The sequence below is a fragment of the Ptychodera flava genome, chromosome 21, assembly GCF_041260155.1.
Source record: "Ptychodera flava strain L36383 chromosome 21, AS_Pfla_20210202, whole genome shotgun sequence".
NCBI classification, from domain to species: domain Eukaryota; kingdom Metazoa; phylum Hemichordata; class Enteropneusta; family Ptychoderidae; genus Ptychodera; species Ptychodera flava.
In genome coordinates, this window is record NC_091948.1 from 16,088,849 (window position 1) to 16,111,177 (window position 22,329).

Here is a 22,329-nt window from a genome sequence, read left to right on the forward strand (position 1 = left end):
GTTGAAACCGATCACAGATTCCGAACAGAAACTCACTTATTGCCGACAACCCAAAAGGCTTCAGCGTAAATTTTGAGAATACGAAATGGCGGTGAAACACTCCACTAATTTATGATCACTTGCAAAATCCATTTTACAAAATAATGTTGAAAACAGTGTACCATGAGATCTGGAGTCACTGTCTTTCCAGTTCTAGTATTCTCAAGAACCTTCATTTTGAAAACTGCCAATAAGACCGATGCAAGCTTGCAAAAAAGTACAACAGCCTGACAGAAGAGAAGGTAATTAATGTTACACAGCTGAATACAGACTTTTGATTACTTGGAAAAGCTGTTATCAGTTAGAAGAAGTGAGGTTGACAGGTGTACAAAGATCACCAGAAAAGAGACGATATGTATAATCTCAGTAAACATCATTTAAACATCAGAAGTTCTAAAAATATCTGGCTCTCCAACTGTATACAGAATATTAACACTAACAGATAATACAGTTACTGCATCATCATAACATGCCTATTGAAAGACTAGGATGTGAAGAGGATAAAAGAATGTGATCTCGTGTCAACAAAACAAATGTATGTATCGGTGTACACCAAACAAACACCACAGCTGAAAGGACATCTACCGACAAATCCTTGACCACAGAATCTCATCTGACTGAATTTTCACAACAATCTGCCGCCAACCATCATCTTACATTCATAAAACCATCCTCAATACAACCTTATGGATTATAAGCACCTTGTGCTAATCAAGACACCCTTCAAGTGGCACCTCCCATGACCAAAGACTCACTAATTTATGTAGCTTTTATAAGCGAATGATTTTGTATTCACTGGGTAACTCTCTGAAAACAGAGTTGTATCTTCTAGCCAGAAGGAAAAGACAGAAGACATTTCTAAATCCTGTCTTTCATGTTGTACGTATTTGATGGAGTCTTTACAATTTGAATCTTTGAACTGGTCCGAGTAAAATCAAAATCCTCAATAATCAAAGCCGTCACCCCTGAGAAAAATTAATCCTTTTGCAGTCCGTGGATATATTTCTACGACAGAAAGACCTTTACCTCCTCATATTTGTTGTCGCACTCCTCGGCCATTTTTCTGGCACCAGCAACATGATTTTCTAAATCTGCGATCTAAGTTTAGGAAGTAAAAGATGGGAAGAAGAAGAGAGAATGAAGACCAGGATCCCACAACCAAATGATACGCTGAAATTTGTTACCTCAGAGTACTTGCGCTCGGCTTCTTCGCCCATCGATCGGGAATGTTTCAGCTGCTCGTCAAGAAACAATATCTATAGAGGTAGGGAAAGCAACAGTAGTTAGAACAGAGTCTTTTGTGTGTCAACTCTGTTACCATGGTTTCATAGCTTTACCTCTTCGTATTTGCGATCTGTCTCCTCGTTAATTTCCTGTGCTTCCTTTCTCTGTCTTTCGAGATCATTTATCTGCAAAGATATACGGTCACGTTATTCTCAACATCTCTACTGTGTATAACTGCTACGTGAATCTACCAAAGATGAGCAACATGATTGTTAGTAGGGGAGGGAGGGAGGGAGGGAGGAGGGATGGTTTTACAAGACAAAACTAGCTTTACAGTTACTAGGTACAATTTAGTCAGCTGCTCCTCTACAAAAAACACTCTGTATGTTAGTATCTGATGTCAAGGAGTTTTTTTTCCTACCCTTTCATCCCCACTACATAGTACACAGGTCCATGGAATCACCATTGTGGGTGATGGGACTGGACTAAACCATGGGAATGAAGGGGAACAGAGAGGGTGGATACTACAGTGAGAGTATTGGTTTGCCATTGTGTTCCTGCCAAGGAGCTACCACACAGTCAACAACCACTGCAGCATCGCTTCTCTGTAGGAATGTCATTTTTTTCAATTAGTACATGAAATACCTTCAGTGACGTTTTGACTTCAAACCCTTTGCAGAACTCTTGAAGAGCAAAGACAGGTTTCTGTACATCATCACTAAGTATCATGCATCATGCAGATAAAAATACACAAATTGTGAAATAAAACTGTATCTATTAGAACAAGTAACACAAACAGTTTGATGAGCAAGATCGTATCTCCTGGTCCTACCAAGCCTTATGGTATTGTCAGTACCCATAGTGCCAGTTGCAAGCAATCTCTTGTTTGTTTTTTTCCTTTCATTTGAACTTATTTTTCACACAAGCAAGATATCGGAGTTGATATGGAATGCGGTTTGTCCAGACAAGTGAAGCAATACTTCCGTATTATTCAAATGGTATCATGCATAGGTGTTCCAGTCACATCACTGCCATCAACTGCTATTTAATGTTCCATTGGAGACATGAATTGTCATTAATTCATTCATTCATTCATTTATTCATTCATTCATTCATTCACTCACAAGTTAGTTACTGCGGAAATACTGAAGGATTCTAAACACTCTTGGTGGGTACTTCTAATTCAGAGACTGGTCTCAGTGCCAAGACTCTTGCATTGTCATGTTGTTGCATGTTTATTTCAAATTGTCCGCGACTAACTCATTTTATACAACGGTAATTGCAAACAGAGTTACTCCAACAATTGTCACAGTGCATGACATGGAAAGATATCTCACACACTGTCTACTGAGGTTTTTTGGGCCTCCCTGTCCTCGTTTGCATTTTTATTGTCTCACTGAATGATGGAAAAAACAAAACTATCTGATATTGGCTTTCATTTCCTTATATCAGCTTTCATATACTAGCACTAAAATACATGTTTTGAATCCTTTAGTATTTCCCCCAATAAGAATGAGAATATATGAACACGCAGTATTGTTGACTCGATGGAATTGCAACTCTAGCCAGTATCTATTGTTGTGTTTACATTTGCTTATTAATTCAGAATTATCTGAGTTCAGTAGACTGCTTTGAAACTTGGATCACAAACACGGCATAATGCTGTTGCTGATGATTGGTATTGTTCTATCTGGCGCCCCCATGAGTCAGCAACACATCACATTTGCATACAGCATTCACTGAGGTTAAAGGCTGATGTTTGGATTTGCACATAAGCCTCTAGCCTTTTCACCCCACTTCTATGTGAACTGGCCAATCCGCCCCATTGAAAACGATGGGAAATGGCCCACACCATTGTTGATGAAGGGTTAGAGAACTCTTGATTAATGCATGTTATTCATGAAGAAGATTCCCTTACAATGACAGCCATTAAAGGAAGAGTTGTGTAGCCAAATGAGTTCAGAGATCGACACTATGTCAACAACTGTTGTTGAAAACTCCCAGCCACCATGTTCCACTTCCTACAAAACTCTTAACTAAAAGTGTCCATGGAAGGAAGACAGACTTATTCCAATGTTTTATGACAAAGAGGGAAGACTTGACAAGGAGACAGAGAAAAACTGTGAAATTGGAAAGATGAAAAGAAGCATTACATCTGTAATTTAAAAGATATCAGTTTAGTAACACAGAGAAAATGTCAAAGGTCAACATATTGTAACGTATAGCAGCGTATGTATGTGTCATTTCACAAAATTTGATACACTGGTTCAAAACTACATAGCTTGTGAACAAAGGACATTTGTGACAAATGTAAACATAATTAAGATAGCCCATAGGGAAGTGTGTGAAATCCTGCTCAGTACAATAGGCTTTTAATTCTGCCAAATCAGCTATGTAAATTGTATTTAGAATGAAATCCATGACAGTTAACCCGACACACTCCGGTGAAAAGACTGTTTGGTTTGGCGTGACTTCTCATCTTGCAGAGAGGCATGAATCTTTATATAGCTTATAAATACTTTCATCATTTGGCATCTTGCACAGCTTTGCAAACTGTTCACTGAGTACCTAGGTTTGAGTAAATTGACATTGGTTACAAGGACAACTGGCAAAATACACTGTGGCCTTAACAGTGCATTATGAGTGGCCTGCTTTCATTGACCGGTAAGGTCACCGTCTCTAATGCTTCTCGCGAGACTTTTAAAGAATTCATCATCCTTGGCACGATCTTCTTGACATAAATGAATTGCCACTTGTAAAGCAAACTACAGCATTTTATTGGGAAACACTGAAGATATATGATACCGATGATATGCTATTGATTTTGCAAATGGCAAGGTGGGGACATGGGGCCATATTTTAGCTGTGCTGATACTGGCATGTATTTTGCAGGTGTTATGCCTAGAGAAATTTCAAATTACTTCTGTATCCTACAAATGACAAAATTGTTCCACCATATGTCCATACTACTTCAAAACACTTTTCTGATTGGTTCAGCGGTTACTTTTATTTAGTAGAAGACACAGATATTGATGATTTTTAAGATATAGATTTTAAGAAAGATACGATAAAATTCACAACATGTAATAGGGATGTGAGAACAGAGATTTGATTCAAAATTCTGAAACTAAAAGAGTTTACTTGACGGAATTCTTGAGGGAGATGTATAAAATAACATGAATGATTGCTGATTTGAAATTGTAACATTCTTTGCCGGATAAATGCTTCTTTGCAACATAAACAACTGAGATTGGTATATGAATTCTTTGTACATGGGTGTGTAGTAAACAGAGCAGATTAGAGAGAACTGATCTCACTGAGCTGGAGGTCAAAAGATAGTGACCTCTCTCTGTACGTGAAGGTCAAAGATATAATTACACACATATTTAAGAAAGATTGTGTACAATTATGACTAGATTTGCATGTGAAGAAACTGAAATAGCTTGTACAGAGAAATAGACCACACAGTAAAGGAAACGAAATGTATACTAAATTATATAAGATAATTACATATTAATAAGTCTTCAGATGAGTGTCTCAGTTTATGTGGTCTGTATGATTGTATGCAATCTTGAAAATACAACACTTACCCTATCATCATCATTGATTCCCCTATTTTCAAGCACTTTCCTTGCTCTGCAAAACAAGAAGATAATATTTTTAAACTTTTTATACAGAAGAGACTGCACATTTAGAATTTCTAGATTACATTTCAAAGCCAGCCAGCCACTGCATTTTCAGTGTAACACGCAAAGTACATGACCAGACTGGGCTGTTCTATATTTAGATCAGCCTTCATTGCAGCCATATTGCCCATATCATAATTCAGAATTGTCCTTCTCTAAAATTATCACTGCAATTGAAGTGTACTTGTTAAAATGAAACTGTACTTGTTGGTTTTTTTAAAATTCCTCATGAATTTTAATTCCATTCAATTGATTAATACTACTGTTCCTGCATTCAACATAATCCGTGGAGTACATATCTTGTCATGTGAATATTACAATTTTGCAATAAAAGTCAAAACTACAATATGGTATCTGGTACTCAAAGTGCAATACATCAAGTATTCATTGATATGCACAGTATTACACTAAATTACAGCAATCACACTTTCACCTTTACCCTTACATCTTTCTTTTTCCACTTCGTTTTTCAAGTTGGAAAAAAATTAGTATATTTCAATTTTTAGCAAGTGCGTTTAAATCTATGAATCATTTTCATGTCACACCCATGATGACCTATTCACATCTGCAGCAAAGGCTTTCATTTTTGCTGATATCAATGTTTTGTTGGAGATTTCTAACCTGAAATACGTTGTCCCCAGCAAAGGTCACTGGAAAGATTTTAAGCTCTCACATCCGGATTACGAGACTAATAATTTTACCAGTATTTTTATCTGAAATCTGATATTATTGGCCTGAAATATCTGACATCAGAAAAAAACAAAAGGTCTGAAAGTGATGTTCAATATAATCACCCATTGTACGACTATGATAATTAGTGCCCCTATGATGACGAATTTTCACTCTATTCATGGACCATCTGTAAACTTGTTTATTACATCAAGCATCTGCAATGCACAGATGTATTTTTCACTGAATATCAAGGATTCGATGTATGAGGACAAAACATTGTCCAGGATCTATAAAATTACCATCTGTCACCTCAGAGGCTTTGCATAACATTAACGGCAGATATAGCCTCACTTATCACTGAGCATAATTTATCAAATAATTTAGAACAATAAATCATTGCAATATTTGACTACGGTTGATAACTTCTTGCCTTCACATATTTTCTGTCTGTATTTAGATTGTTATAATGACATTCTGCCAAGCAGGAAATCAAGCACAATAAAAACTGCTTAGTTCTGTCTGTAGAAAACACGGAACAGAGTTTGTTTTTTAAATTTGAAAGAAGGAACTACTCTGGTTCGGACACTTTTTTTTCATTTTGGCCTTTTGCCCTATAGGGAATATTGTAAATGTATTTATAATACTTCAAAATTACATTTCAACATGCCATCATTTCAAGCTCAAGCTATAATCCATTTATAGTTGACAAAATCGCCTACAGTGGAATCACAAGGAGACTGTGGTAGGCACGGTACTTAAATTAATAATACTTGGGACTGTCCATTTTAACATCATTCTATTAAACCAGTTCAGACAGAGTGAGCAAGTCAATGCTCACAGTTGTTTACTCATTATTTATAACACTGCACGCCCATTGTAACAGTTATTTATACAAACACACCATGACTTTCTTTCTACAAACAGGATGTTTCCACTTCATGACAGATGTGACCTCCATCAAATGGATCCCTATCCTAACAACTACATCATCACAATCGATGGATTGCTCATCTTTACTTTGATGTTTACCAGTTTATGCAAATGCAGACCTGCTGTGCATATTCGGCCCTTAAAACGTCATCGGTGTACTAACAAATTTTACAAAAGCTAAACTGTTAATTCAGTGTTTCCGTTAACGCAAAATCCTGCGTATTTTACGCAAAATTGTTCGGAAATACGCAAAAAAAAATCATGACTGCGTAAACAAATACGCATTGAGAAATGCCGCCCAATGACACGACGTACTTGACCCGCACTACATTACCTGAACGTGGTTCAATGCAGGACAAAAATAGAACATATGCACCTGCTTGCAAGTGACATTCATCATGATATTGCAACATTTTAGACTTTAGCAGACCGCAGCACTTTATGCAACATTGTATTTCATCAGTACAAAACGTCATGTCAATCAGTTCAGTACAGACAATGGCACTACAGATGCAAAAAATTCGAGAATCAATCGAGTCTACGTTGTTGGTAACACAATACAGTTAATGGTCATTACGTCGCATGTTATTTGGAAAGTGTTTACGGGTGACCATTTAGCAGTCCGGGTCAGCTCCAAAATTGGAGACTCATTATGATAATGTATTCCGGCATTCAGCCAATCATCGACCAGATTACATCATTAATAAAGTACGGGTCACGCTGTGTCACAAATTACCCACCAAGTGTGATCGGCAGTTTTGGGCCGCTTATTAAGCCCCTGTCTTGTGAATTTCGACGAATTTCGACAGTCAACATAATCCACGTGTTCTGCAGAAGGTCATGTCCGACAAGGAGTCCGATTAGTGAACAAATATTCTAAATATTGACGATTCATTTCTACCCCAAGTTTATCGATTTCGCTCAAGTACCGAGAATCATTTTGTGGATGTTCGTCATCTCTATTAGAAATACTGTTATAAAGGTTATTTGTGTAGGTACGCGTATAACATTTTGCAAGAAAGAAGAGCAATGTCAGAGCTTTAGAACGATACCTGTTTTGTAGTTGTCAAACGCAGACTAAAAATGGTACGCGATTTTGAAAATGTGTTGACAGAGTGGCCACACAACTGTTCCCCATACGGTAGAATTTGTATCGCTGCCATCTCCGACACCAATGGGGTATTCTGAACGATCTGTGTAGGTACACGATTTATATTTCGCAGGACTTCAAGCCAGAGTCTAGGAATCACCGCGATATATGGGGTTTGGTTGTCTTAGCCAGAATAAAACTGGTACGCGATTTTGAAATTGTGTTTTGACAGAGTGGCCACACAACTGTTCGACATTATGACAGAATACGGCGCCGGAGTTCGACACAGTATGGCGTACGTAACGAAGGACGCATGTGGAGGTTGCCAGGAAATACAATGGTTCTACTCCGGAATAAAAAGGACGCGATGCGTACGGCGTTCTACATACCCAGTACGCCCAAATAATCACGTGATGCCGGTACAAACAAACCCACATGTGTACTGAACGCGTATGGAAATACACGTACGTCTGTGCGCGTTTGCGCACATGGCTTTGTTTGTACCGTGGTCGATTCGAATTCCGGGTTTGGCCTATTTTTACTGATGGCGCGCTGGCCGCTGATTGGCTAATGAGAGGGGGAAAATATTATGGTGTAGCGCTCCAATTTTGGAGCTGACCCGGACTGTTTAGACTCTGTCGGGTTGCATTCTTGAGAGGTCCCGCTGGACTTTGAACGGTATCTGCTTTTTTTTGGCCCTTTGAAAACACTAATTTCGTAGTCAGAAGGTATTCTCGTTGAACATGAACTCATTGGGCTGCTCAACGATCATATACGGGACATGCATCACGGCATGGCAAATGTTCAGCTACACCTTGAAGCCCCCAGATGGTTGTTTTTTGTTAATAGAGCATGCGCATTACAGGAAACCCCCCAAGTTTTACAGAAAAGACTGCCCAGCTCACTTCAGATACTGATTCCTGCCGTACGCATTTTGAATACATTTTACGCAAATAAAAACTCAGTTGCGTAAAATCGTACGCAAGTTTTGAAATTGTAACGGAAACGCTGTTAATTACAAAGCAAGGGCTGCCCTTAAAAATCAATTGATAAAATTAATTAGTATATTTTGCAAGTGTTACATTGTAATAATTGAAACCAGCTTTTCACGATTAATTAATTGGTAGGCTACAGATGATCAGCTGTAGAGCAAAGAAACCATCACAGCTTGTTCAAAACATTTTCATGCCAAGATTTCTTTGATCAAGATATTCACACACATGGGTTACACAATGTTTTCACAGCCTTGAGTTTGACTGGGCAGACTGAAACTCTACCCCCAAACCTCAGTCAATGAATTCCACAAAGGTGTGTACAGCTTTACAGATCCCTTTCTCAGAGTCTGGCTTAATTTAGCATATTACCTAAGAAGGACTGAATTCTTTTTGTCTCCACAATACCATATAAATCTCAGCCTAACCAGTGAAGTATGCAAAGAATGTGGAGGCACACATCACATACTCAAGGTTTTTTTTCCCCCTTCTAATGCACGGAGGGTCAACTTTCTATGACGAAACACAGTGAACCGCTCTAATCTTATTTGTAGTAACCTTTACTTTGTATTAGCCATGTAAGGTATTCTTGACGTAATCTTGATGTGCACCTGTTACGGAACACTGGTGGACAGAACATTTAAACTGAACACTTTATCCAATAACTGATGACTGGTCTGTTGAATCTAAATTCTGAGTAACAACATGAGGGTAAAATGCAGCATTTTAAACCATCGAAGACTCTTCTTCAAAACCATCAATCGTCCAACAAGAAATGCAGCAAACGATGAAAAGATGAAGGACACAGAACACGGAATTCTCCAGGAAACACACTACAGTGACAATTCTTGATAATGTTGTACTTTGTGAAGTGTGACAAACTGGAGATAACACACACTTCAACACTGCCAAATCCATTCTGTACAAAGTTCAGACACACTTACAAAAGGCTGTGACAGTCAAAATGAATATTTCCTGCCAATGTCACACAGACTTGGACAAGACTGAAATTGCAACGTACCATCAAAGAAATACTTCACCTAAAATGTAGGAAGAGTGATGTACCTTGGTGAACCACATAACATAAAATATTTTGTGAGGGCCCTCTCCACTTTGCCTGTCAACATAGCATTCCTGATTTTAAAACAACTAGCCATGGATGGTTGGTTACATCTATGAAATATGAGCCCCGTCAGTAAACATTTTCCAATATGCTGGTCAGAATTTTTCAAATACTGCCATCTCGATGATTTTGTATCAAAATGAGAAATTCAGTGAGCAAATGACCAAAACTGGAGTTGTGTGTGTGTGTGTGTGTGTGTGTGTATAATGATTGTGTAACAACACATCACTGAGTTGTGTTTTAGGAAACAGATGTTGTCGTTGGTTAAGCAAACACAAGACTCGCTGAGACTATACCATATTGCAATACAAATCTGAAATTGACTTGTACTCCTACGCCGTGCCATAAGGTCCCGATAATTTGACAAACAACATTCAACAGCATCTCTGACCTTTGACCCAGCGACACAGCTCTTCCATATTTAGCACAGTAACTGGTGAACTGGCACATTTTTGACAAGGACATGGGACAATGTTTTCACTTGTAATCCATATTCACACATACCGTACAAATTTTTACCCAGCACGGAAAACAAATGGAATTTTCCCTATGTTTAATACTTTTCCTCAATTGAAATTTTGAGGGCCCTCCAAGATCTCCTTGGAACGTAAAAAGTATGCAAGCCCACCCCTTAGGTATTTGACAAGTTATAACACCATGTGTTACATATACAAGCGACAATCTCTAGCTGACACATTCACCACTTGTCTCAAATACAGGATGAACACCCACGCTGGGCCTCAGCCAGGACACACTCCCATATTATTCCATTGGCCATTTACAATATGTCAACACAACTCTCTATCAGTCTGTTATACTCACTTGAGACAGAGAATATAACTAATCTATGCCAACCTAGCCATTTATTGACTATGACCTTTGACACCGGTGTCCTCAGGTTCAGGGACTGCAGTCCTCTATTTTGCCCTTTCTCTCCACTTATACAGACTTTGAAAACCTAAAATAGGAGACCACACCCATCTTAACCTGTTTAACCCACCTGCATTTCATTTTGATATGAGCTTTACCTGTTGATCAAAAGAGACAGCCCTGAACACAACGGGATTAGAGTTTCCACACAAGGGTACTGGGGCTATGCAGAGGAGAGATTTCCAGCCCTGGGAAATATGATCCAGTGTTTAACAAAGGCATCGAATTATATCAGACTTGTTTGTTCAGGGAAGGGGAAAGGTTTTGGAAGCCTGCACTAGGTAGACATACCTAGGCACACTGTTTGCAGTTCTGAACAATCACCTACTGTTTGAATGGTAAGCACTGTTACCACAAAACCCTGTTATCAAATTTTTCTAGCTTCCTCCAGCATCTTAGCAGGCTCACTCGCATTCAATATTTTGTTCCACAGAAAGAACCATGCTATGTAATTAACCACATAATATTATGACAATCAAGTTTCTAAAAACCTCTTCTTTGAAAGCAAAGCTTACCTCTCGCTCTCATCTGCAGCCTTTTCTGTGTCATTTAACTTCTCTGTAGTAACCTGCAGTCTTTCCTGGGCACGGTCCAGATCCTCTTCGCAAAGCTGCAGGCGTCTTTGCAACGCACTCACCTCAGCTTCAGCCTATGGAGGCAACAATAGGGACGCTTATCAAAAAGCAGGCACAACCATGGTAATTTATAGAATCTTAATTTGATGAGAGAGTTGGAATGACAGACCAATTTCTCTTCTATGCACTACAGACAATGCCAGTACCATCATATATGACAATGCAAACAGGTACACGTAAGCTCTGCATACATATTCAACTACATGCATCTCAATCAACAGCAACTCATACGCATACATATACATACACATATATACACACACGCACATATTATCCTTGGTCAGGCCTTTCACAAACTACAGCATTCTTTCTGCATGGTATCCTCATCGACCATGACTGATTAGAAATTTTCCAAAATCAGTCAGAATAGATATAGACGGGTTTTACATGACTCTAAGTACAGTCTGACAAAATAATCATTTTATAAGGGATCTGTAAGTACACATAAAACATCTGCACGGGTAGGAACACTAAAAAATTTTGATGAAGGAGATATTACCAATTACCTCGCTCAACCAATGATACACCCCTTTCCAGACACATTCTAAAAATTTTATCCACTATCATTCAATAATTTTGGCTAAGAAATTTCAGGGTTCCACTTTATATGTTTAGTAACAAAATTTATCTGAAAGCACTTTGACCTCAACATACACAGTTCATGTTCCATAAACAAGCTGGGGTCAGGTTATGTATGCTCTCATACACGTCCCACAAGGTTGGGGTACAGCAGCTGGAATTTTTCTGCTAATTATAACAGAAATAGGAGGTCATAATTAAATGTGCACAATAACAGGTCAAATTAAATGACTTCAGTGGCTGAGTGTTTCAGATTGCCATCAGATTACATAAATTACAGGAATTCTTGCAAAATTACCTAACACTTCCGTCTCACAATTTTCCAAATTAATGATCCACAACCAATGAATTACCCTGCTGAGCCATTAAGATGAGATAAGGCACAATAATGTTTTTTGTATTTTTTTCAAAAAATGTCCTGAAATTGATTCTAACCAGCATAAACGTAATGCATGTTTGTCTGTCGAGAAAGCAAAGAATAACCTTTTCTGTGCCTCAGCAGCACATACAACAACTCATTGCCTATGACGTGTGCGCACGTCTCTCCAGTGTTTACAGCACTGCTACCCTCGCTTTCCATTCATGCATTTCCTCTTTGTACAACATTTACAAAAGTCTGTTTCAGTGAATATGGTATGACAATCGTGGTTATCACCAGAGCTGTCTGAACGGAGTTGGTGGTCATCATATGGGGACACACCCATTCACCTACATGACCTCATCTTGTTTCAGAGCTTCAACTTCTGCAACAGCATGCATCATGTACAGAAGACAAACTAGGCCACATAATCTGACTCGGATCTGTTGATAGAATCCCAACGCCGAGAATCACACTTTCAGGAGCATCGCTTTCTCTGCCTTTGTTGTAACCTATCAAACACCTGGGCGATGTCAAAATTGGTTAAAATTCCGAAATTCAACCTGCAGGGAAACATTGCCTAAATCTCTCTGTTTTGACAGACACATAACTTACAATACTGAATGCAACTTCAAGACCTTTAGACACCCAGCATTTGACCTGAGTGCTTCATGAGAGGAATTTAAATTGGTCTGACAAACAGGATGAAGACAGCCCTGTATACCCACTGCAAACACCACAATTTGAACTATTTCTTTGAGTCATTGCTGTAAAAATTTACAGACAATTGTTACAGTATATACACACCTACACTGTAAATTATAGCCACTCAAAGTCACTCCAAGACAAGGATTTATAATAAACCTGAATAATCCTATAGCTCATTAAACTCATCTAATGAATATGCACGTCCATAGTTAATGCAAATATTGGGTCATTTGCTCTACTGACTCTGCTTGGAACTCATCAAAATAGTTGTAAACACTATGAAATTATTAGTGACACTGCCATGATTGTACAAATTATTCTACACCAGAGAAACTAAAACAATACAAGCATACAGTAATCATTACTGTTAGGGCTGTCTAACAAGTAATGCAAGAACAGGCAAAGACACCTGGTGTATGGGCTATTTGGTACAATTTGTCCATTCATGTATGGAGATGAACATAGTATGAGAACTGTTTTGCCTCATGAATAACATTCCTTTATACTTTGCAGTAAAATAAATACCTTTTAAGAAAATTTATGAGAATGGATTTTTGCCACCTACAGAGAACACTTCAGATATATGAGATAACCACATGCAAACATTTTCTGAACTTCAACAATTTTTCCCCAAAAAAATTTATTTTGTATTGCCATCTATATGTACTTGGAATAATTCACAATGTACTCCACACTATAAAGTAAGTTATCTGCTACAAATGCAAAAGTCTGTTTGCTTCAAATTACTGTATGCCACAGCACCACACGAGATCATATCATTGGCGCATGGCAAACCCAGTTGTGTCTCCAGTTTCTTTTTACTGGCTTGGATAAAAAGCATGTAATTTTGTTACAACAATAATTATACATAAAATTTTCTGCATGTACTTTCTGATCCACTTAGTGACTTACAATAGAAAGTTCACGAGAATGAATTGGAGGAGATAGGGGAGGGGATATGACCCATTGGCATAATGCAAATTACCTCTGCATGTAGATGTTGTTAATTAATCAAATACTCCCTGACTAGATCTACATATTGATGACATGTTAGACTGTAAGATCAGTTCCTATTACATCAAAACTAACATTTATGAGGGTACATAATTAAATAACAACTTCCCGGGTAAAGCTTGACTGTGTACCACTATGCTTCATCAGAAACAATTTGGCATCAATTTCCAGGATCTTGTTCTAACTGCCATTCTAGATATCTGAAGAATTTGTCATGTTTTCAGTAAACTAGGGAAGCTAAGTAACTTTGTTATTTTGAAGCCTTTGATATGATCCTTGTGAAATGCTTTTATTAATCAAACAAAGACAAACTCTCATCCCTGATAAATCATGAACACTGACAAGTTACATAGACACACATCAAGTTCAAAGTTTGTTTTAATCGTTCACGGGTTGCCATGAAATAGGATGACATCACAGCTCACCTCTAATTGATACCATTTGATATTCGATTATCAGTATTTTTCAATGGAGGTAAACTACTATATGATACTTGGGTAATTTGTTCAATAGTCAACACAGGCAGTCAAACCAGAGGATGACATACTATTGCCACTGTTACAAAACCACCAAGCTAAATTGACAGTTCCCCAAATTCAGCAAAATATTAAATCTCCAAATTTAACATTTGATATGAATGATGTATAACAAATATTGGAATTATTTGTACATCCAAATTTATTAATTAATATTGTTGCTGCTAAAATACTAGAAATGGGTATGCAATATTCACTGTTCCAATACCACATGTTTAGAAGCAAAATACTGTATTTAGCAACATGCATTTCCTGTCTAGCATCACAACAGAAGACAGGAATTCCTGATCATACCTCCTGGAAGTTGACATAATTGTTGCAGATGACTCTGCGATAATCATATTTTGTTCTTTCTTTTGTTTCCTGATGACTTCACTCATCCTCTGAATCAACATCTGTAGGCAAGTATTAGTCACTGACAGGATCAACACTAAGAAACATTTCTAAACTGCATCACTGCGTTTTGTCACATATATATCTTTTCTAAAATTTATCCAGTACAGAGTACCTGGGTGATTATATCACGAGAACAATTAGGTTTGCAATTTATGAGAAGGCTCGCTCTACAAATCAAGTAACAGTGACAGGGAAAATAACAACCAGCTGAAACAGGAATCTGATGGTAAATTATGTCCATTAGTAACCCGTGTGTCATACATTTATAAAACACCGTCATTTCCTCCTTCGAAAATCACACACCTTGGAGTTTATCTAACCAGGGCGAACAGAACCAAAAATGTGAATACACTCCGTTTTGCCACAATATTGCATTTATGACAACTCATCAATTTTGATGCATACAGACTACATCCATTGTCCTGACAGATCTGACTGCTGCACATCCATGTCACAGCTGCTCTTTCCCCTGAATCCTGGTTATCTCTGCAAAACAGACCAAAACACTTCCTCACCTTGGGATGGAAACGTCAAGCTTACGATACAGTCACACAGACACTTGGCTTTGGATTTATACAATATAATAACTTATCCCGCCACACGAATACCGACACTGCTTGTAGAATATTTGCAGTTTTGTGAATTAGTGACAACATTGACAAACTGAGTATATTAACATCTCTGTAGCTCTATGTTCACAAATCAGTAGTGTGAATGCTGTAACTAAAACAATCTTTGCAAATATCCACGGTACCAGAGTTACAGGGCAGGGCCACACCATATTTCACAAAGCATATTAGCTGATGAATAAACAACAACTTGATTCAATACAGGACCTGGTTTGGCGTCCTTTGACTTCTTGAAAGAAGACACCTAAATGACGGTATTGTAAAATCCCTGATATAAATTTGTAACCAAGGGTGCATTCCAAAAACCCATTCTCCCATTGACAACACACTCATGTCTACTCCAGCTATACTATCTTTCATTTCATACAGAAGTTCAAAATTTCATATTTTATGATATGCAAACACTGAAAGACCATCATTTTTTTTTCGCTATCACTGAAAAATATCTTATAGAATGAACAATCACAGAACAACAGAAAGGCAGGACGATCTCTCAACGGTTGTAGTGTTACTTTTTACTAAAATACCATCAAATGACATTGCGGACTGTACAAGGCTAGACTGTACACAAAACTGGCCTCTTCTATGAATGATGTCATTGTTGTCCGTCTTTGTACAAAGTCCCAAATGACAAACAAGCAAAGGAAACCACTCCTTGAAATGTCATCCACTGTCCAAGGCTAAATAGTTTCCAGTCTCAAACATGGCTTGGTCTCAAGTTCAAATGGTAAACTCTTTATCATGACTGAACAAAAAGATTTCATTCAAACCATAATATCACTCTACAACACATAAAATATTGACACACAAACCAGCAAGGAAGAGATCATTTCTGCAAGAATCCCGGCAACTGAACAGTGCCTAAACATATATTGGGGTATATCAATAGGCGATAAAATATCTGGAATATTTTTGTAACTCTTTGTAAACAAGACCTGATGTGACTAAACACAATCAGCTGTTTCAGATAAACAATAGATTCCGGTGAACTACTCATAACAAGCACATTGTTTCCATATATATTTATCTTCACTGCACGCCTATTATTTCAAGATTCTGGAGCAATTATTCGATATGTTACCTGTGAATATGTATATTTTAATGCTTTGAATGAATTGGAACTATGTTACTCTAGACAGTAAAATTCAAGGTGACTTTGATTGTAAGCTCTGCTAATCTTGTTCATTACCTCACATAAACAGAATCTTTTGTGTGACTGTCATTAAATGTGTCCTACATGTGTATAGTCTGAAGTCAAACGTGGATGGGCAAAGCAAAATGAAAATACTGGCCTTAAAAATCGACCTTCATGATGATGGTGTGTTGGCACACGCTCATGGGGTGGCAAATGTTGCAAATACCTATTAAAACTGCTACATTGTATCAATTTACACATCGATTCAGGTCTGAAGACCACCAGTGGATTGTCATCCGTTGGTAGACGATCATGGATGGACGAGCGTGTGTAATTTTACATTGCCAAAATATGAGAGTTCCTTGACACTTCAGATAAATCAGCATACTATTTATAAAACATCACACGCTAAAGGAAACAGATCACTCACGGTAGAACGACAAATGCAGCCCAGCCCACATCCCACAGGACTGGCTTGCTAAGTATGAGCGATATTCAGTTGAAGTAGCCATATTGGTTTGCCATGGTTCACTATCAATATGACAATAAATGGCAACACCGAGACTTTGCGACGGTCACTTCTAGAGTGTGTCGGGTTTTGGGCACGGCGTGGTTGAGAAATGGGTGGGAATGGAGACAAGGTGTTTTTGAGTCGAATGGTACAGTGTGCGACGCGACGGAGGAACAGGGTACCGGGTTGGAAGGGCATGGGAGGTGTGTAGCACTGTAGCAGCGATCATGGGGTCTTTTGAAGCAACCACCTTGCAAACCGATCGCATTCTTTCCACAGAAAACTTCACCGCCATATGAGAATTACACTGGCCATCCTTGATAGGGCTTGATGGAAGAAAAAACGTTACTTGGAACGTCAAAGATGACGTCTTCCTATTAAGGTTAAATATAAATTGAGTTTGCTTACGGCGTCTGCTCGTTCTTTCTCACTCGACAGGCTCTTCTCTAATTCATCTACGCGGTCCTGTGCGGTTTCAGCCTCGGCCCTGAGAGCCGCTAACTTCTTCCTGATGGTTTCCATCGCTTCTTGTAGTAGAACTGGGTAGATTTCGTTCAAAATACACACCCAATGGATTGACACACAAACTGGCGTCTACACCTCTCTTCACAAATATCAGGGAAGAGGTGCTATTACGGCGCTATCTGAATACAGGTATCCTTGCGCGTTCAGAAAATATCAGCGTTTTTAGCAAAATAAAGCGACGTTCTTACCCAAAAATTACCTTTATGGAAACATGAGGTGATTACAATATCGTATTCAAAATATTAAGAAAATTTATGATTCCGTTTAGGAATATTTTTATTATTTATTAAATTTGGCGGAATGATACCTGGAGTACAGGTAATTCGCCATTTACCGGGGATGGGTGCAGCCATTGATGAGGTAGTTCATCGGCCTCAGTGCAATTATAGCCTATAGGGCCTGTGCAAGAATTGAATGGCCTCCATGCTATTACAACTAAAGAAGGCACTCCCTCACTCGCGCTCAAACTGTACCTGAGCTGTATACGTCATCGCCTCTTCACCTGGTGATGCAGGTATGCTAGTCAGTTGTTTCCTTCAAACGCAGTGATAACAGCAAGGTTATGCCACTTCACCAGCAAGCCAGGTGGCCTAATTTCACCACTGTCAGAATTTTCGCGATGGTATCCCATTACATCTTATGAGCGATAACAGAACCTTTGCGCAGTTCGCGGGAAATATTTCTGAGATTCTGTTACCGCTACTTTGGTGTTGTTCCAACCATGGAGGCAACTTTACTTAAAGTTTATATATCATATTCATTCACCTCTGTAAAGTCCTCGATTTGTGCAAGTTTAATAAGTCAATGAGGAACGACTATAAACTCGTTTTCGTCGATGACATATCTTTGTCTTCGCTTTAGGTTGGCCTACATAAGGACCGAGGGGTCTTAAAAGTTTACTTTTTATAGTTGTTGAGGTCCGTATCATCGTCTTTGAAAGCGTTAGTCCACAACACGATTCAATGAACATAACGACTACCTACGGAAGACGGAAAAGTACTGTTATTTTTTAGCTTACGGTTGGCAATACAGGAGCACCAAATTGGAATTAGTAGGAATTGAATGTGTATAGATAGACTTACTGCACATTGCCTGAATGCAACATGTGCAAAATAACGCCCAGAATCTTAATACCGGTAATACTGCAGTGTGGAAGGATTGTGATAATGCTGATGATACAGGTATCTTGCTTTTACATGTAATCTTCCAGCTGACGATTGTGATCCTAATCGGTTTCGCGAAGTCACTGGCACGCGTCGAGTCATTCACTATCATGTCATTGGTTGGCAACAATTCAAGCTATGGAATGCGATGTGAAGGGGAAATCTGATAGACCTAGCAAGTTCTTCGCCTAACGTCCAGTTCGACTAAATTACATGTACTAGACTGATACAACTTTCGTGAACGCAGTGACTTTGACATTGTATTGACATTACATGGGGCCGTAATCGTAAGGCTTAAAACGAAGCTTTTGCGTTAATTTGGTATAGCAGTCCATTTGAATCGGAGTTTTATTGTTTTGGTTTTTATGTCTGTTTTTTCTTTGTTTTTGATTTTTTTTTTTTTTTGGGGGGGGGGGTAAAACGTAGGCAAGATCACACAACAAATGTATTTGCGTAAAAACTGCGCTAAATGCAGTCTCCATTTTTTTCCAGATCTAACCCGGATTTCGGCTCTCCCTATAGTCTTTTTACGAGATTTGCAGCCGATGCTGTTTCAAAGAATGTCTGAAATTTGTACCTAGGCCCAAATATTGAAAATCAATATCACAAAAAATAAAGTTTACACACTTGTCAATCAGTACCATAATTATTCAGAAAGAAATTTCACTGCAGGAAATAGCAATAGTTTAGTCTTAATCAGCTCTTTGTATGTTTAAGGGCTTAAATTTGTCTTAAAATAGTCTACTTGCTGTACCCTACAAAGCACAGAAAAAAAAACAGAAAAAAAATGACGATATTCCGGAACAATTTTTAGGCGCCTGTCGCAAAATTAGAAAAATAGGAACCCGTTTGTGATAGGAAAAGTTGGGGGAGTGGGCGAACTCAAAAAATAAGTACGACGGAAGACCCCAACACGATTGGGATAATTGGATTTTCATATTTTGCGAATTTCTCAACAGTGTTAGGTGCCATATAGCTGAATGTTGCAATATCGCAAATTACTCATAAAAACACGTGTGTAATATAAAAAGAAAAGCAGATGAGATAAAATTAACATTTGTAGATTAAATCGACATTACTTCACCATCCACTTATCCCAAATTAGTTCCAATCGTGTTCCCCCTAGTCTTTTTATTTTTGTTGTTAGAATAATGATCAAAGCACAAAATGTGTGAAAATCAGAAAAATGATAATATTGCCTGACAAGTTGGCATACTCTTTGCAGTCATCATCGAAAATGACAAAAAGCCTTTTTATGGTTGAACAAGCATTGGGTGTGGGGTTCTACAGGACCGTCTAACTCAAAAAGTAGGACGGGGACTCCTCTTTTCTGTTTATTTTTGTTGATACGATTGATTACAATATATGCAAAAATCAGGGGCAAAATGACTATATTCGCTGACAGGTTTTTGGGCTTTATATCACTGAAGCCATCAAACAATGACCAAATTGACCCAAAAAATTCCGTTTGTAGTTGAAAAATGCTTCGGGTATAGGAGTACCCTGGGACTCCTATTAAATTCCAAATGTAATCATCGTGTATACCATCGTGAAATTTGTCATTTTCAAAGCACACTTTTGTTTTCGCAAGCTGACATTACCACAGATCTGGTATGGATATGATTATATTTAACCATCACAATTTTGAAAGCGACGTTGGGAGGGAGAGGATTTAAGTAATGGTTTTAGATTTCAATGCTTGAACCAATTGTTATGTGGCCATACATTCAAATTCATATGTCAAATTGTTCATTACAGAAATATCGTCGGTTTGTTTGTGACGGTGAAAACGTTTTCACTATAGGAATCGTCATCGATTTTTTCTGTTTCTTGACCATTGAAAGTTTATTGAAATTCCAGATACTTTTCTATTTATATGACCTTCAGCACATGGGAGCCTCCATATGATGGCAAAGCATATTTACATTACAATTGCAGCGACAGTGCGCGGACATTCCAGGCGCACTATTTCCAAATATGGTTAGTGTGACGTCAGAGGTATTTAAATACACGCTTGAGTTCTTACTATCCTTCATTTCTCCTCTTAACTTGGCAATTTACAGAGATCGCGCGTGAATCCGTCCAGTGATTCCATACAAAGAAAAACTTTTCGATTTTAAAGGCAATAACCATAACTTAGTTGCAGATTGTTGATGCAGAACTGTTTTAATCATTGAACTGTAATGTTTATAAATTTAATGATACACGACTTGTAATTTGCGTATACCGTATGCAATGAGACACCAAAGTGGATTGTAAATGACACCGTACCCTTGTGGGTTTCTTTATCATGTTGATCGAATTGCTGGATGTACATGACTGATACCAACGGAATGTCCATCATCCCTGTATGTCTTACTACATATGCATACCATACACCAATCCGACTTCTCTTTTACCACAGTCCATCAAAACCATAATATTCTATAGACAATTTTTTTCATCGTCATCAACTCAGGAGCCAAGCAATGTCACCATCGTACACAGAATTGCAGCAAGGTTAGTCAAGAAACGAAACCGTCTGCTTACATTACGTGTAAGTTAAATGGACAAAGCGGTTCGTGGGCATGGAAATTAACACGCATGACAAAGGACACCGATAGCATTCAGGGAAGGGAATGTTGCTCTGTTTTTGATGATCGTGCGCAAATTGTCGCGGTCTGTATTCCAATGTTACGTCATGGAAAAAGTGCGAACGTGATAAGCACCCTTTAGATTTTGCTCGAAATTTTGCGTCGGTTTGTACTTTCGCATGGTTTTGAACCTCTGAGTTTCTCTGAAATAACTGATTCGATGTTAGGGTAGATACAGATAATCCGTGACGTGTTATTAAATAAAATAACAAACCTCGTTCCTGTTATAATATCTATCGTAAGAACTTTTCGCTTGGCACAACTTTAAATATAAAAGTATTTTACGGAGTTTGGAGAATCACTCTTGGCAAGTCTCCTGTCTTGTCACAAGGAAACAAGTCCCTAGAACTGACATCCCTTGTTGACCTTTGACATGGTTAAAATAACATAGCGATGGGATTAGAAACTGACGATAGAGCCCATGGAACATACTCTTGTTCTTCAACGTGTAAAAGACCAATTTAAACACCGACGAGGTTACCGGCCATGAAAACACTATGTTATCTGCAATACCTTTGTGATCTCAGAATTCCCGATGTCTATCCAGACAAAAAATGCGGGCAGACGACAAATATCCCGCAGCGTATCCGGAGTTTGCAGACAATAGCTTTTCCACGTCATGGGACAGTTAGGAAACAGGGTCTTCTTGTGGCATAGTGAGAGGTATATGTCATGCACAATCAAGCCATGTTATTGGTGCAGGTTTGATTATACGATCGTACTTATCAAATCGATATATCGATCAGTCAAATAATTGTGGAAATAATCAGTGCAAGAAAGTTTATTTTGAGAAGTTAACCATGACAAGTGTCACGGAGAGC

The 22,329-nt window shown here is 38.3% G+C and overlaps 1 protein-coding gene across 6 annotated transcripts in view; it reads right to left on the reverse strand.

Annotated features, from left to right (window-relative positions):
• LOC139121545 (tropomyosin-like) overlaps window positions 1-22,329 on the reverse strand; it is a 38,144-nt gene that overhangs the window by 10,491 nt on the left and 5,324 nt on the right. The window contains exons 1-4 of one of the 6 annotated variants that reach the window (XM_070686542.1): window positions 17,596-17,971; window positions 11,202-11,335; window positions 4,854-4,899; window positions 1,224-1,295 (exon numbers count right to left, since the gene is read on the reverse strand). In XM_070686542.1, the coding sequence (XP_070542643.1) occupies window positions 1,224-1,295; window positions 4,854-4,899; window positions 11,202-11,335; window positions 17,596-17,709 (366 nt within the window). In that variant the 5' untranslated portion in view covers window positions 17,710-17,971. Of the gene's footprint in view, window positions 1-1,065; window positions 1,138-1,223; window positions 1,296-1,376; window positions 1,449-4,853; window positions 4,900-11,201; window positions 11,336-17,595; window positions 17,972-22,329 lie in introns of those variants that run through there. The other 5 variants (XM_070686540.1, XM_070686541.1, XM_070686538.1 and 2 more) reach the window with 5 other exon arrangements.